We start from the raw sequence: 24,325 nt of genomic DNA, 5'->3' as shown, positions 1-24,325 counted from the left end.
AAGACTGACTCTGTCAGGAAACAGCTTCCGTGGCAGAGTTTTGCAGAGACCAGGCGCCTCCACCTCCGAAGCCAAAAGCGAGGAGGAGGAGGAGGAGGAGGAAGCAGCACTGAGCTCCAAGCAAGCAGAAGAATGCTCCGCAGGCGCTCTGTCTTCCTCCGCAGGGTCCGCCGTGGGACACCCTCCTCCTGTGCTTTGGGCGAGTGGCCCTGGATATCAAGGCAGAGGTGCTCCCCAGAGCAAACATGATTGCATCTCAAATGGCCATGCTATGCACAGCCAACCCACAGGTACGCTCAGCCTGTGGCCCTTTGCTCCGCAGGAGACCCACAGCCCCATCCTTGCCCCAAAACGAGGGTTGAGGGGAAAGGCACAGGGGGACTCAGATGAGGACCTTGGGGTTCAGTGGTTTAAGTGCCACCTTAGCATCGTGGTTGGAGCGTTTGACCAAGACTCTGGAGACCAGGGTTCGAATGCCCTTTGCTTGGCCATGGAAGCCCACTTGGGCAATAAGTCACGCTCTCTCAGCCTCAGAGGAAGGCAGAGGTAACCTCTCCTGAACAAATCTTGCCAAGAAAGCTCCATGGTGCAGGCAGGGGCAGCATGGGCTGGAGGCCACTCACTTGGGCCAAGCCATGGCAGGGGGCTTCCCAGTCGTGGATTGTGCATTCGTGCCCACAGCTGGCTTGTGGGCGGCTGCCCCCTCCGTGAGGAGAAAGTGGGGCTGGAGAGACCTTGGGCCCTGAACAGCCATCCTTAGCTTGTTGGGGTCATCTCTGAGGGGGCAGGGTCTATTTCCTCCTTGGGGAGCAATAAAAGGGTCTCCCTGGGTAGACTTTGGAAAGAAGAAAAGACTTGTGTCTCCTGGTGTGAGGCCTGGGACCAGGGGCTCCCTCCCCATGGCTCCTCCATCCCCAGCTCCACCAGGATTTACTCTGGCCAGCATTTTTTAAAAACCCTCGGCTACTATTAATGGGGGGCAGCTGACTCAAGGCAGGTCTACTGACTGAAGTGGTCAATGGAGACAAACAGTTGTGGGGGTCTGATCCTGTCCCAGGCCCCGGGGATGTTCTCATTGCCCCTTCTCTCCTCTGGATTTAGGACATGGACCTGAAGAAGACCTTCCTGGTGGCAGTCCTGATGCTCTTGGAGGCCATTGAAGCCACAGGCAAAGCAAAACACCTTCGCCTGACCATGAAGACGCAGCTGGTGGAGTGCCTGACTGTAGGTTGGCTCTGCTTGAGCTGCACATTTGGGAGTTGAGGAGAACTGGCCCCGGGGCTCAAGTGGCCGGCTGGAAGTGGATGACCAATGATTGGCAGAAGGGGCCATGGGGAGAGCTTGGCCAAGAGGGCCTGGGCCCAAGGCCTGGCCATTTGGGGTGGGACGTGGGGCACCCCCGCTCAGCCACAGCGCTTCCAGGGCAACTTGGAGGGCGGGAAGGCAAGGTTATTGGAGGAAAGGCTTCCAAGTCTGCCTCCGTGTGGCTGCCTTCCAGGGTAAGCCCCCTCTTAGGCCAAGGACTTTATCCCATGGGGAAAATCAGGGGTTTAAGTGTGTTGGAATCGTAACAAGCTCTACGCTTGAGCCATCACAGGGTTAATGGAGAGCCACTGAGAACACAGGTGACCTTTGGTGGGAGCACCTTCCCAGCCTCACCCGGCAACAGGGTGCCCACGGCAAACAGAGAGGGTGCCCCATGGGTCCTGCTCATGTCCTCTCTGTCCTCCATCTTGCCTGGCAGATGGTGATAGAGGGAGAGCCCACCCAGAAGCTGGCCAACACGGTGCGCCAGGACGCCATGCACATCGTGGCACAGCTCAGGTACTGCGTGTGGCAGGGGTTGGTAGGAGGGGGATCCGCAAAGGCCCACTCAAGATGGGGGGATTCTTGGGAAAGATAGGGCCCTGCATGCAGCCTCCGCACAACGGTCAGCCAGAGCCAAGGGCCTTGCCCATACTCTCCATGAGAGGCCCAAAGGGGGAGCATGGCCCGAGAGGGGCCAAAGGCCAAGGAGGGCAAAGTGGATGGATGAGCAGAGAATAAGGACTGTTTGTCCTCAAGGGACTGGAGAAGCCCTAGAGCAGCAGAACCAGGATGGCTGAAGAAGGGAGCTGCGTCGTGGGGGCTGGAGGCAAGGCAAGGGAGGGCCTCTCCTGGCCCGGTAGGGAGGATGGTCAGCCAGCTGGCCACAGAGGGGTCTCACTGCTGCCGCCTCCACCGCTGCAGCCATTGCTGACCTCCCCTGGTGGGCTTCTCCTCTTTTGGCAGCAAGCTGAAGCCTCCTCTGGAGCAAAGCAGGAAGTCCCACCTCCTCCGCGCTGCCTTCCGGAGCGTCTTTGCCCTGCCACCGCTGGACACCCTAGAAGACATCAGCGCCAAAGTGAGTCCTGCGCCTCAGGCATTCCTAGCAAGGCCAGAGCCTGGTTTTGCAAAAAGCACATTTGTAGTTCCTGGGTGAGAATTTAACGTTCAGGAAGGCCATGAGAACTGCCCTCCAGCATCTCCCTTCCAGCACATCCATGGGTCAGCTGTCGGGTCAGGACCGGCAGCCTCCTTTTGCACATCAGACCATTGAGAGACGTGTGGGCCTGGCGCTCTGCCCCACGCTTCCCTGGGCGTGATACATGGCCACCTCCGCTGTGCCTCTGGCTCTGCCCCCCAGTCATAGCCGCTGCCCTCCCCTTGATCTGGCTTGATGGTGTCCTCCCTCTGGCCCCTCCAGCCCCTCCATCTATGGGGTGCTAAGCGCAGCTTCCTCCCTCTGCCTCAGGCCCTGTTCTGCCAGACCATGGGCACCCTTGAAGGGATGCTCCAGGGGCTAGTTACAGAGGATCCGTACAGCTGTGACCTGGCGCACATGATGGAGGTATGCAAGAAGAAGGGAGGGGCTTCCTTTGTGGAAAACGCAAAAGGAAGGGGGGAGAACGAGATCCCACACATGAAGAACCCAATCCTGTTGGACAGGGCACTATTGGGGCAGAGCAGCCATTTGCAATTTGTAAAAAAGAGTTGCACCACTTTCCTGGCTTGCAGAGGGATGTGTTCAGCTGCTCCTTTATTTAAATGCAAGCCTCATGCGCTTGGCAGGAGTTTGGCTGGGGAGGGCTGTTGCCTCCTGGGGCAACTGGTTCCTGACTGGCCAGACAGTTTGCTTTTTTGCTTTATAGACGATGGAGCCGTGGGTGACATCTTCATCCATTCACGTCAGGGAGAGGGCAGTTGGGATGGCCACGGCGCTGATGAAGTATGTGGCCAGTCACCTCAACCTGCATGTGAGTAGCCATGCACCCCAATGGCCTTGCCTCCCCTCACGACCCCAAGGACTGTCCAGTCCAACCCCATCCTGCCATGCAGGAACTCAAAGCACCCCCACGGATGGTCAGCCAACCTTTGCCCTTTCTGGGAACAATGAGGCAAAGAAGGTCTTGAGTAACTCTGCCTTTTCTCTGTCTTCTGTTAGCATTTTGCCATCTTCTCCACGTAAATGCCCTACCATTTCCTTCTTCTTCCTCTTGCTGCGGACATATCCATAAAAGCCCTTTTTGTTGTCTTTAACCTCTCTAGCAAGTCTGAGCTCATTCTGCGCTTTAGCTTTTCTGACTTTACCCTACACAGGCCTGCTATTTCTTTGAATTCCTCTTTGGTGATTTCCCCCTTTTTCCATTTCTTATACATCTTCCGTTTCAAACTCAGCTCCGTTGGAAGTTCCTTAGTCATCCATCCTGGTTTCTTGAGACATCTCCCATTTTTCTTTCTCATTGGAACTGTTTGAGATTGTGCCTTCAGTATCTCCCTTTTGAGAGACTCCCATCTGTCCTGAACTCCCTTCTCTTTTAGTATTTCTGACCAGGGATCACCCTCAATACTTCTCTAAGTTTACTGAAATCCGCTCTCCTAAAGTCCAGGATGCGTGTCTGACTCTGCCTGGCTTCTCCTTTCCATTGTATTACAAACTCCAGGAGAACATGGTCACTTCCACCTAAGGATCCCACCTAAGGAGTGTTTTATTGCCAAGTTTTTTTAAAAGGGCATTAAAACCCCCGAAATGAATAAATAACAAATAAGGGCTGTATGAAGTGTGAAAGAAATGGTCCTCCCTTCCACCCATGTTTCCTCAGCTCTCTTCGGACTTTGGCCGGCTGGGCCACCCGGCTGCCATTCTGCTTGCTCTGGCCAAGGATCCGGTGGAGACCATCTGCACCTCTGCGGTCCAGGCGGTCAGCTGCCTCTACAAGATCCTCTTCAGCCAGAAGGGTGAGCACTGAGGGACCCAGGGCCCTTGCTCTTTTTGCAGGAGCAGCCAGGATAATGGCGCTGCCCCCCAAGTGTTGCCTTTTCCTTCCCCCCGATGCCCATGGCATGACCACCTCAGGACCTTCACATCGTGGCTCCGATGCCCCCAAACACTGTGCCCCCCCACCCCAATGGCCCTTTTGCAGCTGGGGACCCCCTCCCCAGCTTCCAAAGCGTGGGGCAGAGTGTCTGACCGCTCCTCCATTTTCCGCCTGGCGACAGAGCCAACGAAGAGCAAGCAGAAGCGGCTGAGGTGGGCTGTCAGGAGGAGCCCCCGGCAGTCCAAGGAGAAGGTGTGCCCCTCGGCCCCGTCGCTGGTGCAAGAGAGCATCTGGCACATGGCCAAGGTACTCGGGCCGGCAGGGATGGACAGAGAGCTGCCCAGGCTGCCGGGACTCCTGGACTGGCCCCAGCAGCAGGCCATGGGGTGGGTTTGTGAGCGCTGGCCTCCCCCTGGGCATCCCCCGTCTGCCAAGCCAGGGTCTTTTCTCACGGTTCCCCAAAGGAGAGGAAGGAGCCCTCCACGTTCAGAGAGGAGCTATGCCTGGCAAGAAGATGTGTAATGTTCCAGGGAGGAAGAGGGAAGGGGTCCTTGCCTTTGGCCCTGGGCCCCCCAGGAAGCCACCTCTCACCTTCTCCTGCCAGTCCCTTCCCACTGGGGCCGGGGGGCTTCTCCTGCTGGCCAGGGCCCCCAAGGAGAGACCACCGCAGCCACTCTTTGCTTCAGGGCCCAGAGGACCAGCTGTTCTCCACGCAGCTGACCAGTCTCCTGCTCGCTGTTCTGGACAACCTCCGAGGATCCAACACAGAGACTCTGAGGGCCTCAGAGGAGGTCCTCCATGCTGTCCTCCAGAACCATGCCAGGAAGGTTGAGCGGGTGAGAGCTCTTCAACCACTGCTCCTGGCCCCAAAGTCTTTCCTGGCTCACTGGGCTGGGAGACCCACGAGGAGGAGCCGGCTCTGCTTCCCCAAAGGCCTTGGCACTCTCCATCCCAGCCCTCCTGTCCCAGGAGGCAGGGCCTATGCCAGGGTGGGAGCCGAAGGTAGAGGTCCTGACTTCCTCTGCAGGAGCCCAGCCCTCCCTCCCCACCCCCTGCTCCCCCCCCCCCATTCATGAGTGGCCAGTGTGGTCAGTCTGCTTGGCAAAGGCTTCCCTGAGGGCAGAGAAGGTGGGGGCGGTGTCTATGGAGCCTAGGAATGGGATGGGCCAAGCCGGCCTCCTGGCCTGCCTCCGACGGGTAGGAGGCTGGCGAGGGAAGGCCTCTTGGGGCGCAGAGTGTCTCCTGGCCCTGGCCTAGCCAGCCCTCGCTGTGACCTACACGGATGACCCCTGTTGCCCAGAGAGGCTGTGGTCATTCGGCACGGCTCCTCTGGCCTGGCCTGAGATGGTGTGACGGTTCTGGCCTGGCTCTTTGGCGGGACGTGTTCTGCGTCCCACATTTATTCGCCACAGAACATATCTGTATTCCTCCAAAATATGTGGCAGACGAATGTGGTGTTAAGCTTAAGAGACTAAAGAGGTTAAAGCGCAACAACATATTTAGCATTCTCCTGAAGAATAGACTGAGAAATCGAGTCAGTAGTTTAAATATGATATATAAGGTTATACAATAAACAATTTGTAGAGATTAAATCAACATAAAAGTAATAATTCCTTCAAATGAATGTTATTTTGTATATAAGTAATGTTTAGGAATAATAGGGATATACTGTAGATTAAGAGAAAGATCAATGAATGGGGAAGGTATTGATAATAAATTAGCCAACATAAGACTTAAACTAATACGAAAGGGGTGTATATATGATTCTAAATATGTTTATGTTTGAATACTACTTGACATTGTATTTAGCTGGAGATTTATAATTATATAAACTCAATTAGCAAACACATTTCTGTATCACCTTTGGCTGTGAAAAGAGCACCCAGGTGAGGACACAGTGATCCAACTGTTAGGAGACGCTGAGCAACAGCATGCCCCACGCCTACCTTTCACCGGGTCTAGCAGTGAAATAAGCAAGCTTAAGCCGGGTAGCTTTGCTTGCCAAGAGGCGTGCATGTTCAAATACACGTTCTAATGGAGGAACGAGAGAGGAGAGGGAAATGGCTGCCCGCTGGGGCAAGCCAGGAAGAGCGTGGCTGTGGCAAAGGCAAAAGAGTGGCAGGTTGCCATTAGTGAGGCCATGCTGGCGATAGGCGGGCAAAGCCTCCGCAGCCCCAGGCCAGGCAGCAGTCAGAGGAAGCAGCAGACCTCCAGGCCCTGTGTCTCTCAGAAGAGCCAAGGAGCCTCAGCTGAGAGCGGAGCCTTCCTCGCAGGGGTGGGGTCTCCGTGCCTGTCCTTCACGGCCGCCATTCCTTCTCTCCTGCCCAGGTGAAGGAGGTGGTGGCCACCATCTACACTTGCCTCCAGGCCCATCCAGCCTCCTTCTGGGTCCGGAAGGTGCTGCTGAAGGCCTTGGGATACCTGCTGCCCTTCCACTTAGAGGAGGTGGTGCACAGCTGCCTCTCCTTCTCCATACCTGTCAACAGGTAGGGCCCAACCGTCTTCCTCAGGCCTTCAGGCCCAACGTCCGGCAGCGGGTGGAGGCAAAAGTGGTGGCTGAACCCCGGCGGCTTCTTGACTTTGCAGGCAGGCCAGGCAGCTCTGGATGGCGATGGCGTCAGGTCCGCAGGTGGCCACGCAAGTCTTGCAGATCTTGCTGAAGAGCCTCCAGGTCAAGGACCCCCAGGAGAGCAACGAGGACATCCTCGCCGTGTCCCTTGCGGTAAGCAGCCTGGTGCCAGCCCGGTTCTGCCTAGCCCAACTGGCTGCTTGCTGATTGCTCAGCTCTGGTGCTTGGGCCCACAACCTGCTGGGTCTGTTCCTTCCCTGCCCAGAGGCATGGATGGTGCATGGGGGGCTCCCTGTGTCCCTGCCAGGAGGACTGGTGTCGGAGGAGGAGGAGGGAACGGTGCGGTCAAAGTCAGTCCGGCCATGGTCTTGGGGTACCACCGGCCCCATCAGACAGCCGCCGTGTGGGCGCCAGTGCTGCCCAGGGTGCCCTTTGGCCGTTTACGTGTCCAGCTCCCATCATCCCCCATCTGCCCGCTTCTACAGCAGACCATGGTGTTTATCACACTATAACTTCTCTGCCTGAGAATTCTAAATACCCCTCCTTAAAAATGCCAATCCCAGAATGCAACAGGAGGCAGCTAGAGCAGTCAAAGTGGAATAGTAGCACTTTAAGAGTATAGTGTGATAAACATCCATCTGTAAGCACTAAGAAAGGAATGCTGCCATTGCCAAAAGTACCAAAAGCCATGCCAAATTAACATTGTCTCTAGTTTTTGTGGAGGTTTTGGACTACCTGGCCGCATTCTGGAAGAGTTTGTTCCTGACATTTTGCCAACATTTGTGGCTGGCGAAACGTCAGGCATAAACTCTTCCAGAACACAGCCGCATAGTCTGAAAAACCCACAAAAACCTAGAGACAATATTAGTTTCTGTCATGCTGGCGAGAGAGTGAGTGGGGTGTGTATGCACTGTGTGACCCTTTGTGGTGAGGAAGGGGTTTCGTGTCAGTCCATGTGTTGGCCTGTTGCTGAGTGGCAGGGTCTCACTCGCTGTGTCTGCTTAATCCGTGAGCCCTTGCCTGCTGGGAAGCCCCTGGCCCTGAGTGGTTGGCATCTGCGTTTGCATTTGCATTCGCTGGGTCTTGATTGTGGTGTTTTTCAGTTCACTTTCAGGGCTTCCTCTTTCCTGCTGAAGTGGTCCAGGTCTTTGTGGATGTCAATGGCTTTCCTGGGCATCATCCTGGCCTGATAGCTCTTGGAATGGTCCAGGATTTCAAATAGCATTGTATTGTTTTGCCTGTGCTTCTTTTTGCCCTGAGTGATGGCTGGAGTTCTTGGGTAGGAATCTGTCCGTTGTGTAGGTTTCCTGTCTACTCTGTGGCCCAGTCAGCCAGAAAAACAAGCAAAAGGCGTTATAAATGCTATTTGGGCATAAAATGCTGTTTGAAAACACTGAAATTCTGGGCCGTGCCAACAGCTTTCAGGTCAGAATGCAAAGGGAAGCCATTGAAATCCACAAAGACATGGACAACTTCACATGCATCACAATTAAAGAGGGCTTATCCTGGCAATAAACAGGTAATAACCAGCAACAAATCATTCCTAGTTATTACCTGTTTATTGCTGGGATAAGTCCTCTTTAATCGTGATGCATGTGGAAATCTTCACCGCAGTCACGCAATTTTCATGGGCTAATGTTGGTTTAAACCCCCCATTTCCCCTGTATGATAAGAGTCCTATATCCTTTTTAAAACGAGGCACCCGAGCTGAATGCAGTACTACAGATAAGGCCTGCCAGCAAAGAATATTGGGGGAGTATCACTTCCCTCAGAAACCTCCAGTGCTTCTATTAATGCAGACTAAGGTTGCATTGGCCTTCTTTGCTGCAGCATCACACTGCTAGTTTTCTAGTTCACCCGGCTCCTTTTGAGTTCTGTTCCTGTCTTCCAGTGGGTTAGCCACCACTCCCAGTTTAGTATCATCTACAAACTTGATAAGGATTCCCTCCACCAAATCTTCCGAGGGGCAGAGGAGACAGCCAGGAAGAACCGAGCCGATCCTCTTTTCCCCCAAAGCAGTTGGCAGCCCACTGTCCGCATGGCCCCCTCTGAAGGCAGGCCAAACACCCGAGCGCAGTCCGCACCACATGGCATCAAGCCACACCGCCTGTTCGTTTGTTTGTCCTTCCTCCACACCATGCGTGTGGGCACTCACACAGAAATGCCACCTACGGCCAAAATGGCTTCCCACCCAGCTGCCGTCCCTTTGGATGCCCTGTGTAACCGGCCACAGCCACACAAGCGATTCTACCCCTGGACATGGGGCATCGGTGTGCCCAGCGACACACTGGCACAGCAGTAGCAATAGCAGCTTCATTGATATACTGATTCATACCACACTACGCAGTCTCTAAGCGGTGTACAACTCTAAGCCAATTGCCCCCAACAAGCTGGGCACTCATTTTAGCCACCTTGGAGGGATGCCAGGCTGAGTCAGCCCTGAGCCCCTGGCTGGGGTTGAACTCACAGCCTTGTGGTGGTTTGTGAGTCAGTGGCCGCAGTCCAGGCATTGAAGCAGTGCACCTCCAGGGCCCTTACCTGGAAATCATGGAGGCCTCCCCACATGTGCCCCCCTTTCATCCTGAATGAACCATAGAATCATAGAGTTGGAAGAGACCCCAAGAAGAGCCCTGATCCAGCCCAACTCCATTCTGCCGTGCAGGAACTCCCAGTCAAAGCATCCCCATTAACAGATGGCCATCCAGCCTCTGTTAAAAGACTTCCAAAGAAGGGGACTCCGTCATGGTCTGAGTCAGTCCATTCCTCTGTCAGACAGCCCTCACTCTCAGGATGTTCCTCCTAATGTTGAGCTGGAATCTCTTCTCCTGGAGTTTGCATCCATTGCTCCTTGGGTCCTTTTCTCTGGAGCAGCAGAAAACAAGCTTCACCCCAGGTCCTCCTGCTGGAGGGTCTAGTATGTGTATATTTGGTTTAGTTACTTCCATGGCATTATTGGCAGCCTGCCATGTTTGTCCTTCTTTCCCATCACGGGGTATGTGACAGTTCAATAGTGCTGCTGGCCACTTGTGCGCCTGTATAGGAACCCAAAGAAAACGCAGCTGCGTCTCACCGCTCCAAGGGCGCATGTTGCAAAGCACTTCTCTGTGCCTCCTCAGCTTTCCCATATTCCTGTGCTCACACCGTCCTGTTTATAGGAACGTGGGATGATGCACATTCTCTGCATGGCCCCAGAGCATGACTACGGGTTGGCTTTCACCTGGCATCACATTGTATGCCGTCTGGGCTGCTAGGCTTCAAGTCAGTCTGAAGCTGTTTTGCTTTGCCAGTGCAGACAGTCCCTGTGTCGTTGATACACATGTTGGAGAGTAATGGCATTCACCGCGAGACCTCCTTCCAGTTTGAAGCGCAGCCGTTGGGGATGACTCTTTCGGCTTGGTTTCCCACCGACTGTGGATCCATCTGACAGTGTTTCAATCCATTCCACATTTAATCGGTTTGCCAGTCTAAATATTATGGGGGATCTTAGCAAACGCTTTGCTGAAATCCAGATAAATGACATCCACAGCATTCCCACTGTCTGCTAAACTAGTGATCCGATCGGGAAAAGAGAGAGGGTTGATCTGGCAGGATCTGTTCTTGACAAACCCATGCTGGCTCTCCTGGAAGGGCCATGCGTCCTCCTCACTCTCTCTCAGTCTCTGAGACTAACGTTGTGGCGTTTAACCCTGAAAGCCAAAACGAGAGAAAGGAAGCTCAGACTGGATCTCTCAGCACTTTCCCATTGGGAAACAGAGAGCTAGGCAAGGTCAGCTTTCTGAGCTCCGGGGGTGAAAGTTTTGCAACCACAGTTGGACCCACTGGCAGTGTCTCTGTGCCTTCCCAACCGGAGAGTGAGCCAAGCCAGGCAAAGAGAAGGCCCAGCAGGAAAGAGGGCCTCCCTCCTTCCCTCTCAGATCTCCTCAGTTCCCTCCAGCTCCACCTGAGACTTTCCACACATTTCAATGGAGCAGCTTCTTCCAGGAGCCTCTGGTCAGCCCTCCTTTTGTTTTGCTGTCTCTTCCATATTCTTTATTCGCGATGAAGGAGAGAAATGGCCGGATGGGGCTGGCCAGTGGCCCTGCGACCCCTTCCCCTTCTAGGCCTGGGGGATCCCGCCCTTTTACCCAGGAGGAACCTGTGAAGCCATGCATGAGAATTACTGTATCTGTGGCCCTCGGGATGTTAGCATGGCCAGAGAGTGGGACATATGGCCAGCCGCCCAGGAGTAATAACTGCCAGTGCTCTTGGGAGTATCTATGTATTTGTAAATACTATGTAAAAACTATATTTTCCTGTGGATCTCTTTATTCTGGCCCACTTATTAGCTCTCTCTTTTTGTGGGGCTCCCCCTCCCCACAAAGGATACTGGCTCTGGCGCAAGGCAATGGTGAGGCTGGGGGGGGGGGAATCTTCCCTTTCTCCCTGCTTTGTTTTCCTCCATCCAAATGGGCCTAAAAGTCTCACCTACAAGGTGCTAATGTGCTGTGCTATGTGCAAGAGTGAGACCTCCTTCCCTCGGTTTAAAGCCAAAACTGACTTTTCATTGGCCCTCCTTTTAAAACCCAGTCACCTTTTCCACTGTTCCTCCCAGAATCCTCTTGGGGAGCCATAGTTGAGAAATCATGGCAAAGCATAGGTGTGCATTGGCTTGGGTTTGCTGGGACTTTCCCTGGCACAGTGACATGTGCGCAGTCCACATAGGCATAAATGCTGCTTGCAAACCCGACTAAGCTCACTGAATCAGAGGGATTTACTGAAGTGTTGGTATGGACTTATTTGGCAATGGATTCAGTGGCATTCTCTAACTGGGGCTAGCCACTGGCTTCGAGCCCTAGGTTGGTGAGGCAGTTTGTTCAAGTGTTGGGCTTTGGGAGTGGATCCCCCTCAGACATGCTCCATTCATGGCTCCCTTGGAAATCATGGCTGGCCAGGCATGCTGTTGACCTGCTTTGACCCGCTCTTATGGGAACTGAGGAGGCTTTTGGCTCTGCTGTGGGATGGCCTGAGACTGAGTGTGCAAGTGCATGCGCATACTCCCCAGCAAGGCTTCTTGCACAAGAGCCACATCTCCCCCTCCCTCCCTCCCTCCCTCCAGGCCATGAATGTCATCTATGAATGCTTTGGGATCCCCGATTACCGTCCAGCCCTGATGGAAATGCAGGCCCAGCTCTTCATCCCAATGCTGAGCCAGGTCTGCTGTGTGAGACAGCTGGCCTTGCCCAAGGCCTTGCAAGCCAGGCTGGAGGACATCATGAAGCAGGACCCCAAAGCGCTCACTTTCCGGAGGTGCCAGCCAAGGGGGTGGAAGGGAGGGAGGGAGGGAGGACGGATGGGGTCCCTCTGGAATCTGGCCTTCGCTATAGTGCCCCGGGCATGGGCAGAACCAGGGCATGGCTGCGCTGAAGACCAGGCACCTGTTGGGCCTCCTTGTCTTAAATTGGTGCCCTGGCTGGGTCGGGGGGAGGCTCAGAGAGGGAAAGAGAGGGGGCCCCAAGAGGCACCCCTCTGGGAGGTCAGCTGGTGCCCAGGAGTGGTGCCAGCCCAAGATGCCAGGGCCAGGTGCCAACGGCTGCCTTCACTCCCAGATTGCACTGCTGTCCATGGTCCTGCCACGGCTGACACACTCAGACCCACAAGCCTTCCTTGGCACGGAAGAGCCTTGGGGGTCAGGGGGACAGGCAGTGGCATCCACTGCCCTGACGCAGCCCTGACGTCTCCTCCTCTGTCTCTAGCACATCGGTGGAGATCATCAAGGGCCTCTTCTCACTGGGCAAGGACTGGGCTGTCTACGCCCGCATCGAGTTCCAGGCTGGCTGGAAGGTGCTGGACACCCCAGGGAAGTTCCTGCAGGGCACCCGCCTGTTGGCAAGGTAGGGGCCCTTGCCCAGAAAGCCCTGCATGCGGCCAGGGAGCAAGGGCATCATGGTTGCTTCCCCCATCCTCTGTCCTCCATGGCTGGACTGTGAGCAGCTGGTGGGACCCTTCTGCGTTCAAAGGGAAAGGAAGTCGGGGGTCTCTCCATCTCAGGGAGCTCCACGTGGCCCCTCTTGTCATCCCCACCGTCCAGCCATTCTGCTGCCACCGCCACTGCCGACAAGGGTCTCTGGGATGACCAGCGGGCCCCCTGTGCTGTTCTGACCCCTCAGGGCCATGATGGAGTGCGACAGCCCCCAGATCCGGGGAGTCTTCTCCGAGGCCGTGTCCATCCTCAACAATGAGGAGGATGAGATGAAGAAGGTGACAGCTCTGGCCCTCATGGTCGAGGTAAGACCCCCCACCCACCAGTAACTCCAGGGGAGCTCCTGCCATCCACAAAAAAGTATTGGCCCACCGATGGACTTCCCATGGGTCTCCTCTGACCAGGCTTCGGCCGCGGTTGGCATGGCCTCCCTCCTGGACAAAGGCCAGGACCTGCCGGGGGGGAGTCAAGGGGGGGCTTTGGGGGCCTCCTTGCTCTGGAGGGCCGCCAGCCATGGGTCATCTCTGGCGTGAGAGGACAGGCCAGGCAAAAACCAAAAGGGATTTCACAGCAAGATGGAGGGTCCCCTTGTGAAGAGAAGGCACAACACTTGGGGATTGTTTTGGCCGGCTGCAGACTCATTCCTTCCTCCTTTCACAATATTGGACCATATGATGCACCAGTGAGGCTGAATGGCGAAAAGGAAGGGGTCACCCACACGGTTCGTGGGGAGGAACCGTGAGGCTCACTGCCACAGGGACCCACCATAGGACAGCACGCTTGGCCCCTGGCTTGTGGTCCAGGGCTCCGCATTGCTAGCCATTGTGGCCAGAGTAATTGTGGGCCCAAACAGATACTGCGCTGATGTTACCGCCACACGCAGATCTCTCCCCCGGCCCCAAAGGCTTGTCTGCTTCTAGGACAAGAGAGCTGCCCCACTCCTTTCCCTGCTGTGGGTTCCCAAGTGAGGGTCCTGCTGTGGGCCAGAGCGGCCCTTTTGGCCTGGTCTTGTGCTGGTGCCCCGCCGCCCCTTCCGCTTGGCTGGTACTCGCCCTCCAAGCCAAGGCCCCCTGCCCTTTGGGTGGCCCCTCCATGCAGACAGACACACTGAGGAGTTTATCAGACAAGGGGAATTGGAAGTATAATCCAATGGCAATCTGAACGCAGTCATGAGGTTTAATGTTATTGCGTGATAGACTGACACACACAAATTCGGGCAATGGCATGCTATTTTCAGGCAATGGGAAGCCAGTTCGAATGCAGTGCGTATTCACGTAATTGCGCTAAACTAATGACTTTAAGTGAATGCATTCTGGCCCCTCTTTCTTTTCATTTGAATTTAAGAGAAATTCCTCCAGTTTGATAAACCCATGGGTCTCCCTTCCTTCCTTCCTTCCTTCCTTCCTTCCTTCCTTCCTTCCTTCCTTCGTCTCTTCCTCCCTCCCTTCCTTTCTCAGTTCCTTAAGAGCCCATCTGTCAGGAAGATGATGGAATGGACCAAGCTCAGGCAGCGCCTGGAGGAAGGGGCCTCCTCCTCTGCCAGCCCCGCCATCAGAGGCCTCTGTCTGAAGGCCCTCGGGAGCGACATCTTCCAGCCAGGAGAGGTGAGGGGCAGGAGAGGGGTGCAGAGGGTCCCGGAAGGGCTGGGAGCTCCCCCTGCGAGGACAGCCTCCGCATACTGGGAGGTCACCGGGCCTCCTCTGGTCTTGTTCAGGTCAAGCGCCTGCAGGATCACCTCTTGGTCCTCATTGAGTTGGTCTTCAGTGGACGGCAGCAGGACGTCCTGCGGGGCCTGAAGGACATCCTGGCCACCCTCCATGATTTGAACGGCCAGGGGGCTGGGGACCTCACCCTGGAGTTCGCCTTGAACACCCGGTCCTTCTTCGAAGACGTAAGTTCTGGACCTGGACAAGACCATACGGCTTCTCGCCGCCATCCCCTCAGGCCACGTTTGTCCCTCTTCAGGGCCCCATTTCCCACGAAAGCACATCGGGGTGGACAGTCCCCCTTCCCCGCCGTCTCCCAAGCCCCTGGCTGTCCTGACTGGCCATCAGGCTGCCTCCCCATGATGGTCAGTGGCTGCAGGCCAGAGAGGGAGAGAGTGCCCTGGAGCAGGTAGAGATCCTGGTGAAGCAGCAGAGGCAGGCTCCGTGCGGAAAGGAAACGTTGTCTGTTTGGTTGGCTTAGTTCCCTGCTATTCTCCCAAGTGGGACCCAAAGTGGATTCTGGAGGCTGTTGTTTTTATTTACTTGTATCCTGCCTTTCCCCCAATATAGGAACTAAAGCCACAGACAGCACATTTAAAACAATACAATGTAGAAACAGTACAAAACCAGTACAATCTATAAATATAGAATTTTAAAAGCAATTAAACCGTTTAAAAAATCAAAACAGTTATGAATTAAAATGTAATAATAGTTTTATTTATTTAGTATTTCAAAATCCATAGTACTGCGATCATGCATATCAAATAATCCCTATCATCTCCTTTATACAAAAGCAATCAGAGGTAGAGAGATAGGACTGCTCAGTCTCACTATATCTATCTCTGTGACATTCTGCTATGGCATAACGCTTTGTTCTGAAATATTATTGTCTTCATATATTCACAACCTTTGTCTTAACATAAATCCAGAATTCAACCAAGTATAATTGGTGACCCCCGTCTTCTTATTATCCTCATACTTGGTTCACACACTTATGACATTCTTTCATTCCATCTTTTGTGCACAAAGTCTTCAAAGGGTCTCCATGAGTCATTTTTATATTCCTCATTTTCAGTAGTGCAGTTAGTTTATCCATTGCTTTAATTTCTATGACCTTCTCTATCCATTCATCTATATTGGGTACTCTTTTCATTTTCCAAAATTTGGCCAACAATATTCTGGCCGCTGTTATAAAGTACGACACGATTTTCCAATATCTTTTCTCCGGCTCGCTCCCTAAATAATTGGTCCTATTAAGCAGGTTTAGTTCTGGAGCCATAGTATAGTTGACTCCTATTACTTTCTGTATATTGACATGTATTTTCCCCAGAAGCACCTGATTTTAGAGCATGATAATAGCTTCCTTTTACTTTGCCACATTTCCAGCATGGGTCATTTTGGTTACTATTAGGCATCTTGGATAATCTTGATGGTGTCAAGTACCATCTATTTACCACCTTTAAGATCTTTCCTTTGAGGTCTTGGGCAACAGTAAACTTAGCTGGTTTTCCCCATGAGTTTTCCCAATCTTCTAGCGCAATCGGGTGTCCCACATCCTGTGCCCACCTTCTCATATTAGATGCTATTGTTTCGGATTCAAGCTCCCTTGATGCTAGAAGCTTATAACATTTCGAAATCTATCCCAAAATTTTTATCCAAGTCAGTTGGTTGCGACTCCAGTCCTTCCTTTAATAAGTCCTCTTTAAATTTAGATTTAGTTTGAAAATACATGAACCTTGAATGAAGCTTGATTCCTCTACGTTCTAGGTCTTCCCTGGATTTGATCCTATCTCCCCTCTTGTCGTTCTCTTCATTAAGTCCTTATATCTTATCCAGCTTTGTGATTTTCCCCATCTGCCAAATAAAGCCTCCTGTGCTGAGACTCAGTATGGCATCTGGAAATGCATTCTCATCAGGGGCTTCCTGATGGAGTGATTAGCGGATTCTTTGTTAACTAAATCTTTGCCATACCATAAGTATCTCAAATTTGATGACTCGATATTTAACAAGTTATTGTTTTCTATCCTAACCCAATCCTGCAGCCATAGCAGCCCTGCTGCCCAGAAATACAGCTTCGTATTTGGAAGAGCACAGCCGCCCTTTTCCTTTCTTTCCCGTAATATCTGTCTGAGGTTTTATCCTTTCCACAAGAATTTGCTAATCTCCTTTTCCAAGATCAAAATTGTCTTGGGCAGATTTAAAAAGAGATGCGATATTCTTGGGAGTACATTCATTTTGATGGCGCTTATTCTTCCTAACAGTGACAGGTCCAAGTCATTCCATCTCTGCAATTCCCTTGAGATCTGTCTCCATACAACCTTGTAACTATTTTCATATTAGTCTATGTTTTTATTCGATAACCATATACCCAACTACTTTGCCTTTTTTTTAACTTCCATTCCTGATGTTAATGTCAATTTTTTTCCATCTGCTGTTCTCATATTCTTTGTAATCAATATGGTTTTGCTTTTGTTTATCTTAAATCCTGAGAAGAAACCAAATTCATTCATTTCCCCTAAAACACGATCAATACAATTGATTGGATCTTCTAGTATTAGTAACCTATCGTCAGCAGATGCCCGGAGCTTGTATTCAACCCCTTTTCCCTTTGCACCAGTAATTGTTTTGTTTGCTCTAATAGAGTTATTCAGGACTTCTAAGCCCTCAGAAAGAGCAGCGGTGAAAGGGGCAACCTTCTTTTCTGCCCTTCTCTACCTGAATATAGTTTGTCTTTGGTCCATTTATTAAAACTTGAATTTTTTGGTCAGCATATAATTGGGCAATATTTGATAACCATCTGCATCCAAACCCCATTCTTTTCATGACCTCAAACGTAAATTTCCATCGCAAATTACCGAACGCCTTCTCAGCGTCTACCAGCATTAGTGCCCTTTTTTTATCATTGTGTGTTGTATAGTGTTCTGTTATATTCAGGACGGTGCGTGTGTTAAATCTTGCATGTCTTCCTGGTAAGAATCCATTTTCATCTGCATGTCTAATGCCTTTCAATACCATTTTCAGTCTATTTGCCAGAATTCCTGTATACCTTTTTGAATCTATCTTTAGGAGTGCAATGGGTCTGTAACTAGCCAGCTCAGGATTACCTTTACCCTCCTTAGGAATTAAGGTCACATCTGTCGGGTATCCCCTGATCTGCTTTGTTATTGAATACTTTCCCTAATTCCCTGACCATCTCTTTTGCAAAGGTTTTATCAAACGCGGCCATATAGCCGTTTGGTGCTTTCCCTTCCTTCAAAGCTTTTATTCCTTTCAGTATGTCCTCCTCCTGTATTGGTTTTTCCAACTCCTCCATTTGTTCTTTTGCCTTTCTATCAAGGTAGATGCTTAATTTTTCATCAAACTCCTCATCCTTATTATCCTTATTTTCTTTGAATGCTCTTATTATCTCTCCCTGTTGAGTTATTATTTTTTGGCCTATCTTGATTTCATTAATCATCCTTTTTTCAGTTTCTTTTTTAATTTGTACGCTAACCATCGTCCCGATTTATTAGCTCCTTCAAAGGATAGTTGTTTAATTCTCATTAACTTTGATGCGATCTCTTCCGTATTTGACTGCTGTATTCTATTTTTTAGTATTACATATTGATTTTTCAGATTATTACTATTCTTATGTATTCTCATTTTTTCCTCCAATATCTTTAAATCCTGCATGTCTTTGTTAACTTTTTCGTCTTTCTGTCTTTTCATTTCTGATCTGAAAACAGTTATGAATTAAAATGTAACTTGTTAAAAACTCAGTGCAAACCTTAAAATTGCACAGCACTTAAATCCCATCCGTTGTCAGTTTGCAAAGGCCTGGCAGCACAAGAATGCCTTTAAAGGAGAGCAGGCCTCTCCCCTGTTCCCCCAAAGGGCCTGAGGTTTCGGGGGGAGAGTGCCCCATCTGGCGCAGGAGGGGAGCCCCTACTCAGCTGACCAGGAGCACCTCTGCCTTGTCTGGATTAGGTTTCAATCCAGTTGTCCTCATTCAGTCCACCAGTTTAATACTCAGACCACTTCCTTGGTGTTAGATGGAAAGGAGAGCTCAATTGGGGTGCCATCAGCACAGTTGACCCCCAATGCCACTCTCCAGAGAGCCTCTCCCAGCATTTTCATGGAGACCATCAGGAGGGCCAGCTGCAGAGGGCCAGGGGGAAGACCCCATTCCCTGCCAGGAGGCCTTGGGGGACTACAGCCGCTCCGGCCAGGAGAGAACAATGGTTTTGCCCTCTAAGCAACACAGGGCCACCGACTTAGGCCTTCCTGAGTCCCAAGGGGGAATACTGGGCCCTTTTGAGGCAACCCCCCCCCTTCTTTGGGGAAAAAAAATCACAAAATTTGGTTTTGACAGTTATGGGCTGGGGGGGGGGGGGCTCCAAACATGTGGAAATGCCCTCTTCACCAGCTAGGTATCATTTCAGGGCATTTTAGAGCAAAAAGAGTGACCCCTGGGGGCTTCATGTGGTCCCTTGACATTGATGTTAAGCAGCATGGGAAACCCACTGTAGACCGATGGCCATTTTGTTGAACAGCCCATTCAACAGCCTCACCTTCTGAGAGCACTTGACCCTCCAAGGGGACAGAAGCCATGGCCAAAGAGGGGCTCCAGAGTTCATCCCTGAGTGGCCACCCAGAAGGATGCCACGGCCCAAGAGGTCCAGCAGAACTCACAGGGATGCATTCCCTTGTCGGTTGCCCCGCAAGGTGTCCTGAAACCAGACTGACCCAGGTCCAGACAGTCCGCGTCCCCTAGGGACCCTGGGGCTTTGTGAAGGGTGGCCCCAGCATGCCATGCTCAGCCCACTGTGGATTCCCCACACGCTTCTTGCCCGACGTCTCTCTCCTCTCCCTCCAGGAAAGACCCAGCGTCCGCGCCAGTGCCTTCGCTTTGTTCGGGCAGCTGGTGATGGGTGCCAAGGAAGCAGAGAAGGCCTTCTTGAAGCAGGAGGTGCTTTACAGCCTCCTGCCAGTCATTCTGCACCTGCGGGACCAGGACAGCACCACCGCCATGGCAAGTCCAGCTGGAGCCAGACCCTTTCTCCCCCAGAGCCTCCCTCGACTTGACCCCAAAAGGCCCCAAAGGGCCAGGCAGGAGGCAGGTATGGCTTCCGCATCTCCAGAAAGGCAGGCGGAGAAGGCCCTTCTCTGAGGCCCTGCAGAGCCACCTGGCTGGCCGGCCAGGAGAGGAGCAGCCCAGGCCCAGCCTGATGTGAGTCAGTGCCCCTGGCAGGCAGAGCCTCGAAGGCACAAACTGCCCTCATTCCTCCTTTGAGCCCTTTCAGAGTAAAGCAGGAAGGGCCCAAAGGAGACAAAAGGCGAGGGTGGGACACCCTGCTCTCCGGGGCTCTCTGGGTCGAGGGAGGGGTCAGCTTTTTAGGACGGGCGTCTGCCAAACCTCAGGCTGCAGAGGGGCAAGCACTTCCGCCAGGAGAAGGGTTTGCCCTCAGGACTTTGCAGCCGGGCACCCCATGGAGTGAAGTGGGTGGGAGACCAATCTCCATCTCTCTTTGGCTGCAGAGCTGCAAACTGGCCCTGCTGCACTGCGGCCACTTCCTGAGGTGGCCAGATCTGCACCTGATGTTCCACAGCCTCGCCTGGAAAGACCTCCTGGGCTGCCTAGCTGACGCTTGGAGCCACCTGGTCAGTGGAAGCCTCCCCTCCCTCTCCTGCCTCAGTGGTCAGTAGGAGCCAGGGACCAGCCCAGGAGGGCTCCAAGAGGAACAAGCTATTCAGGGGTTGTCTCGGCAATAGCCTTCTCAATGCTGCAAATGAAGCACCATTGCCACAGTGTGAAAGCACCCCTCGCTTTGGTTGCAGTGCTGGCGCAGAAACCCAGCCATTCAAAGGGTCCGCAGCAGCTGTGGGCTGCAGCCAGGGACTCTGGCCAGAGGGCTCTGCTCTTGTGCAGGCAGCCGTGGGGCACCCGCTTGGCTCTCCCTTGAAGGGGACAGAGGCCCCTGCCAGCCCTGACTTGACCGCTAGCTCCGTCGTCTTCGCCAGGCATAACCTCTCCCTTGCCTGCCTCCTTCCATCCCACAGCCACCATCAGTGCCCCGATGGCTTGCTCCATGAGGTCCGGTCTGCCAGGGTCGGTTGCAGCCATGGGCTCCCTTTGGCCATGCCTTGTGCCAGGGGTAGGCCCATAAGTGACTGGGGCCACGTGGGGCTTGCAACTGACGGCTCTTCTCTCCTTTCTCGGCAGATGAAGAACCACCGGGAGAGCACTCACATCTTCATCTCCCAGGCCTTGGGGTACCTCCACCACCCCCAGGCCAAAATCCGGCGCACGGCAGCACAGTTCATAGGTGAGCCAAGGGCCAGGCGCCCCATCACTGCAAGGCATGGTGGCCTTTGCTCCCTCTCCCCCGGGTCCTTGGGGGACCCTTCTCTGGCTGCTTTACACATGGACCCCCCCCCCGAGCCTCTGGGGATGGTATTTGCAGAAGCCGCTGGCCGGTTCTCAGCATCATTTAGCAAAGCATTTATCGGCCTGATTAGTTTATTTGGCCCCTCTGGAAACATCCTTTTGAATGGACTGGATTGGGAGCAGAAGAGTTGGACTTTGAGCTCATTGAGGCGTTGTGTCATTTGGGGTGAGAAATGCTGTAATCGATACCTGAACTGTGTGAAGTGTGTATATTTATCAGGTTCTGACATGTGTTAAGACCCGTCCAAACAAGAATGCCTCCCATGAGGCATCACCTTCTATCATTGCTATGATTATTGCTATGATGATTATTATTATCCTGCCTTTTTAAGATACAGCTGTAAAAAAAATCACATCAGACATAAGTTAGAAATCATTATTACTATTGTTGTGGTTTCTTACCTGTCTCTTCCCATGGATCAAGGTGGGGAATAACAACATTGAACACACGCACCACGCAATTTGAAACACATGTTAAAACGCATATCAATTTAAAATGAATAAATAAGATATACACACATTAAAACGGTCCACATTTGAAATCCACAATTTAAAAGTCACCTGGAAAAGTCTTCTGGAAGAGGCTAGTCTTCGATGCTGTCTTAAATTCAGAGCGTTCAGAGCAGAATCTCTTCCGGAAGGCCATTCCGCAGATTAGGGGCGGCTGGAGGGAAAGCCCTTTAATTAAGCTTCCAGTTTAATTAAAAAGCCATTAGAAGTACGACCAATAAAAAAGCCAAGCATAAAGTGTATAGTGCATGGCGGCTGCCAGGCCCTCAGAGGCCTCCTGGGACAGAAGGGCCCTTCTCTGGCCAGGAATGGTCAGCGGGAGGAGGAGGGCCGCAGCCAGCCGGTCTCTCTAGCCAGGGAAGAGGGGAGGCCTTGCCTTGCTGGACCCCAGAGGCATGGTCAAGGGCTCTGGCTGGACAGAGAGGAGGGGGCCTGGGGAAAGACCAGCCTCTGCCACATACTTTGAGCACAGGGGGCTGCAGGGGCCACGGAGGAGCCGTTCTGCTCTCTGCTCTCCTTCCACACAAGTCGAAGGCCAGGTGGGTCAGGCAGCCAGGCCCAGGGGAGGAAGGGAGCCCCACGGGGCGGAGGGCAGTGCCCCACTGAGCAGGTGCAGGACTAAGCGGAGGGTGACAGCGCTGCTCCTGGAACACCTGCGTTTTGGTTGAAAGGGGCTTGGCGTCCGCCTGTTTCCGTGCAAAATGCCGTAAGGGATGGAGGGAGTGGGTGAGGCTCAGTGAGCGGAGGAAGGAGCCGCCCCGAGGGTCTTTTAAAATGACATTTCGAATTTTTATCCTGTGCAAAGTTCCTTTAAAAACATCACATTTTACCAAATTTTCACTGTAATGACATTAAACTATGCATATGTAACTACGCTGAGATCTAATTTAAAGGTTTAATTTTAATTCTGCTAGTTGTTTATGTCACAACTATCACCATTAGATTCAGTGACATGTGGGACTTGTGAGTAACTTCAGTACAAAAACATTCCCAGGGACTCTAAATGGCATGGGAACAAGAGAAGGCGGTCAGTGGGGGTCATGGATGGCGCCATGCGTCCCTGCACCGGGTGACCCCAGTCGTGCCACTGGCCCAGGGCCTCCTCAAAAGGACACGTGGCTCGAGGGTGGGCCCCGCGTGCCACGATCTCCTGGCACTGAAACCCTGGCCCTGGCAAGGAGCAAAGGCAGCCCTTGCCCCCTCCCACCATTCCCAGGCCGCCAGGACTCACCTGCCATCGCAAGGCCCAGATCTGGCTGGTATTCGGCACACAAGGCTAAAGGTTTTGGGGCATGGGCTTATAGACAGTGGGAAGAGGGTGGTGTGCCAGAGGGAGGGGGCAATCTCCGTTTGCAAAGGGATGCTTTGGTAGGATGCAGAGCATAGGTCCCAAGGGCTGTCCCTTCCTGCTTAGGCCACACACTGACCGGCTACAGCTTGGAGCTGTCGAAACACCTGGAGCAGGAGGACATCCTCCACCTGAGGAGAGGTAAGGGGGCTTGCGGGGCTTCCAGATGAATGGAAAGGGGCCGCTCTTCTCCCCCGGGGCAACTGAGGGGGCTCTGCGCATGGTCTATGGGACACAAGAGGGAGCAGCTGGCCCTCCTTCGTCTCCTACTTCCATGGGCAGAGGAGGTGGCGCCTTGCTGGAAAGCCCGACCGGCTACACAGGCTGAATGGTTTCCCAGCAGCATCCCACTTGGTCACCCGTGGACCTCTGTTTCTTCTCCAGTTTTCCAGGGAATGGCGTCGCACCCAGACCCAAGCATGGTGCGCTTTGCCAAAAATTACCTGGGGACCCTGCAAAAGCTGTCACCCAAGAAGAGGTGAGCAGCGCATTTGCAGTGGCAGAGGCGGCCCAAGGAAAAGGAGGGAAGAAGGTTGGGGTCCCCGTGTGGGGTGTGCCCACATGTGTGTGCACAAAATGGCAGCCATGGGTGTGTCTGGTGCAGCTGCTGCAGGGCGCTGGAGCAAGACCCTCACAGGGGCCATGGCTCCTGCCAAGGGGGGAACAGGGGACGGGCCTGGAAAAGCCGGACCAAGGCCCACATGGTGCCATCTGCTCCCCTCTCAGGCTATCGGGCGCAGGAGAGGAGCCTCCAGCGATCCCTGGCAAGGAGGACACCAGCACCGTTAGAGGTGAGTCCTTTGACCCTCCATCCCCTCTGGGACCCCCACCCGGACCCCCACAGGCACCACACTGGCCAGGGGTCCTTATGGCTCTGGGAAGGAGTGGCCAGGTTGCCCCTAAAGGAGGGCTCCATGGGGCAGCACCTGTTTGCCCTTGCCTTTGTCCAGACGCAGGTGCCTCCTGGGGCTGGGATGCGGTATACCTGTCTCTGCGCATGCGCATGGGTCTGTGCATGGTTTGTGCTGCAAAAGCAGGCAAGGACCAGTCGCTCAGCCTGCCTTCTTTCTTCAGGGATCCAGCTCCATGGGACTTTTGATGGACAGCCAGCCACACTGCCGCCGGACTCCCCTGTGCGCGGAGGGTCACCGATGGTGAAGCGAAGCCGCAAGATGCTTCTGGGCGCACAAAGCCCCCGGCCAGAGAGACGGCCCCTTTCTTAGCAAGGGGCTGCCGTCTTATATGCAACCAAACTTCTCACAAGTTTATTCTGGATCTGGAAAGGATTGGAATTAATTATTGTTATTGTTGTTATATTTATTTATATCCCATCCTTTCTTCAAAACTGGGACTCAAAGCGGCCGACAAAATTAAAAACAGTACAATTAAAATGATTAATGACACATATGTTTACCAGAACTTTCCACCATTGGAGAAGACAAAGACAAAACATACTGCTTCTATATTTA

General features: G+C 53.1%; 2 protein-coding genes across 2 annotated transcripts; both read left to right on the top strand.

Moving 5' to 3' along the window:
* The first annotated feature begins 122 nt into the window (after nt 1-122).
* On the top strand, nt 123-19,720 carry LOC149317808 (maestro heat-like repeat family member 5). The gene is made up of 16 exons (XM_089518423.1): nt 123-290; nt 1,102-1,224; nt 1,745-1,824; nt 2,272-2,383; nt 3,171-3,275; nt 4,122-4,257; nt 4,519-4,643; nt 5,024-5,173; nt 6,666-6,823; nt 6,924-7,059; nt 12,002-12,192; nt 12,639-12,776; nt 13,053-13,170; nt 14,323-14,469; nt 14,580-14,756; nt 19,427-19,720. Exons 1-16 carry the CDS (start codon nt 246-248, stop codon nt 19,718-19,720), a joined length of 2,235 nt encoding a protein of 744 aa, XP_089374549.1. The 5' UTR covers nt 123-245.
* A 408-nt stretch (nt 19,721-20,128) lies between these two features.
* LOC149317807 (maestro heat-like repeat family member 5) lies at nt 20,129-24,308 on the top strand. Its single transcript, XM_089513278.1, has 6 exons — nt 20,129-20,211; nt 20,774-20,876; nt 22,923-22,997; nt 23,241-23,334; nt 23,583-23,647; nt 23,931-24,308. The coding sequence occupies exons 1-6, from the start codon at nt 20,149-20,151 to the stop codon at nt 24,077-24,079; spliced, it is 549 nt and encodes a 182-aa protein (XP_089369404.1). The 5' UTR covers nt 20,129-20,148; the 3' UTR covers nt 24,080-24,308.
* The last annotated feature ends 17 nt before the right edge of the window (nt 24,309-24,325 follow it).

This window comes from Sceloporus occidentalis, unplaced genomic scaffold, assembly GCF_023333645.1.
Source record: "Sceloporus occidentalis isolate IW3139 unplaced genomic scaffold, rSceOcc1.0.p SCAF_3, whole genome shotgun sequence".
In the NCBI taxonomy this organism is placed as follows: domain Eukaryota; kingdom Metazoa; phylum Chordata; class Lepidosauria; order Squamata; family Phrynosomatidae; genus Sceloporus; species Sceloporus occidentalis.
Note: the sequence above shows the minus strand (reverse complement) of the source record. Positions and strands in the feature narration are given on the sequence as shown.

Excerpts from the sequence above, each read along its gene's own strand:
- LOC149317807 (XM_089513278.1), top strand. The coding sequence starts at position 20,149 with ATGTTCCACAGCCTCGCCTGGAAAGACCTCCTGGGCTGCCTAGCTGAC. Across the intron at positions 20,877-22,922 it reads CACGGCAGCACAGTTCATAG|GCCACACACTGACCGGCTAC; the intron begins GTGAGCCAAGGG and ends CTTCCTGCTTAG. Across the intron at positions 22,998-23,240 it reads CATCCTCCACCTGAGGAGAG|TTTTCCAGGGAATGGCGTCG; the intron begins GTAAGGGGGCTT and ends TTTCTTCTCCAG.
- LOC149317808 (XM_089518423.1), top strand. The coding sequence starts at position 246 with ATGATTGCATCTCAAATGGCCATGCTATGCACAGCCAACCCACAG. Across the intron at positions 291-1,101 it reads TATGCACAGCCAACCCACAG|GACATGGACCTGAAGAAGAC; the intron begins GTACGCTCAGCC and ends CTCTGGATTTAG. Across the intron at positions 1,825-2,271 it reads CACATCGTGGCACAGCTCAG|CAAGCTGAAGCCTCCTCTGG; the intron begins GTACTGCGTGTG and ends CTCTTTTGGCAG.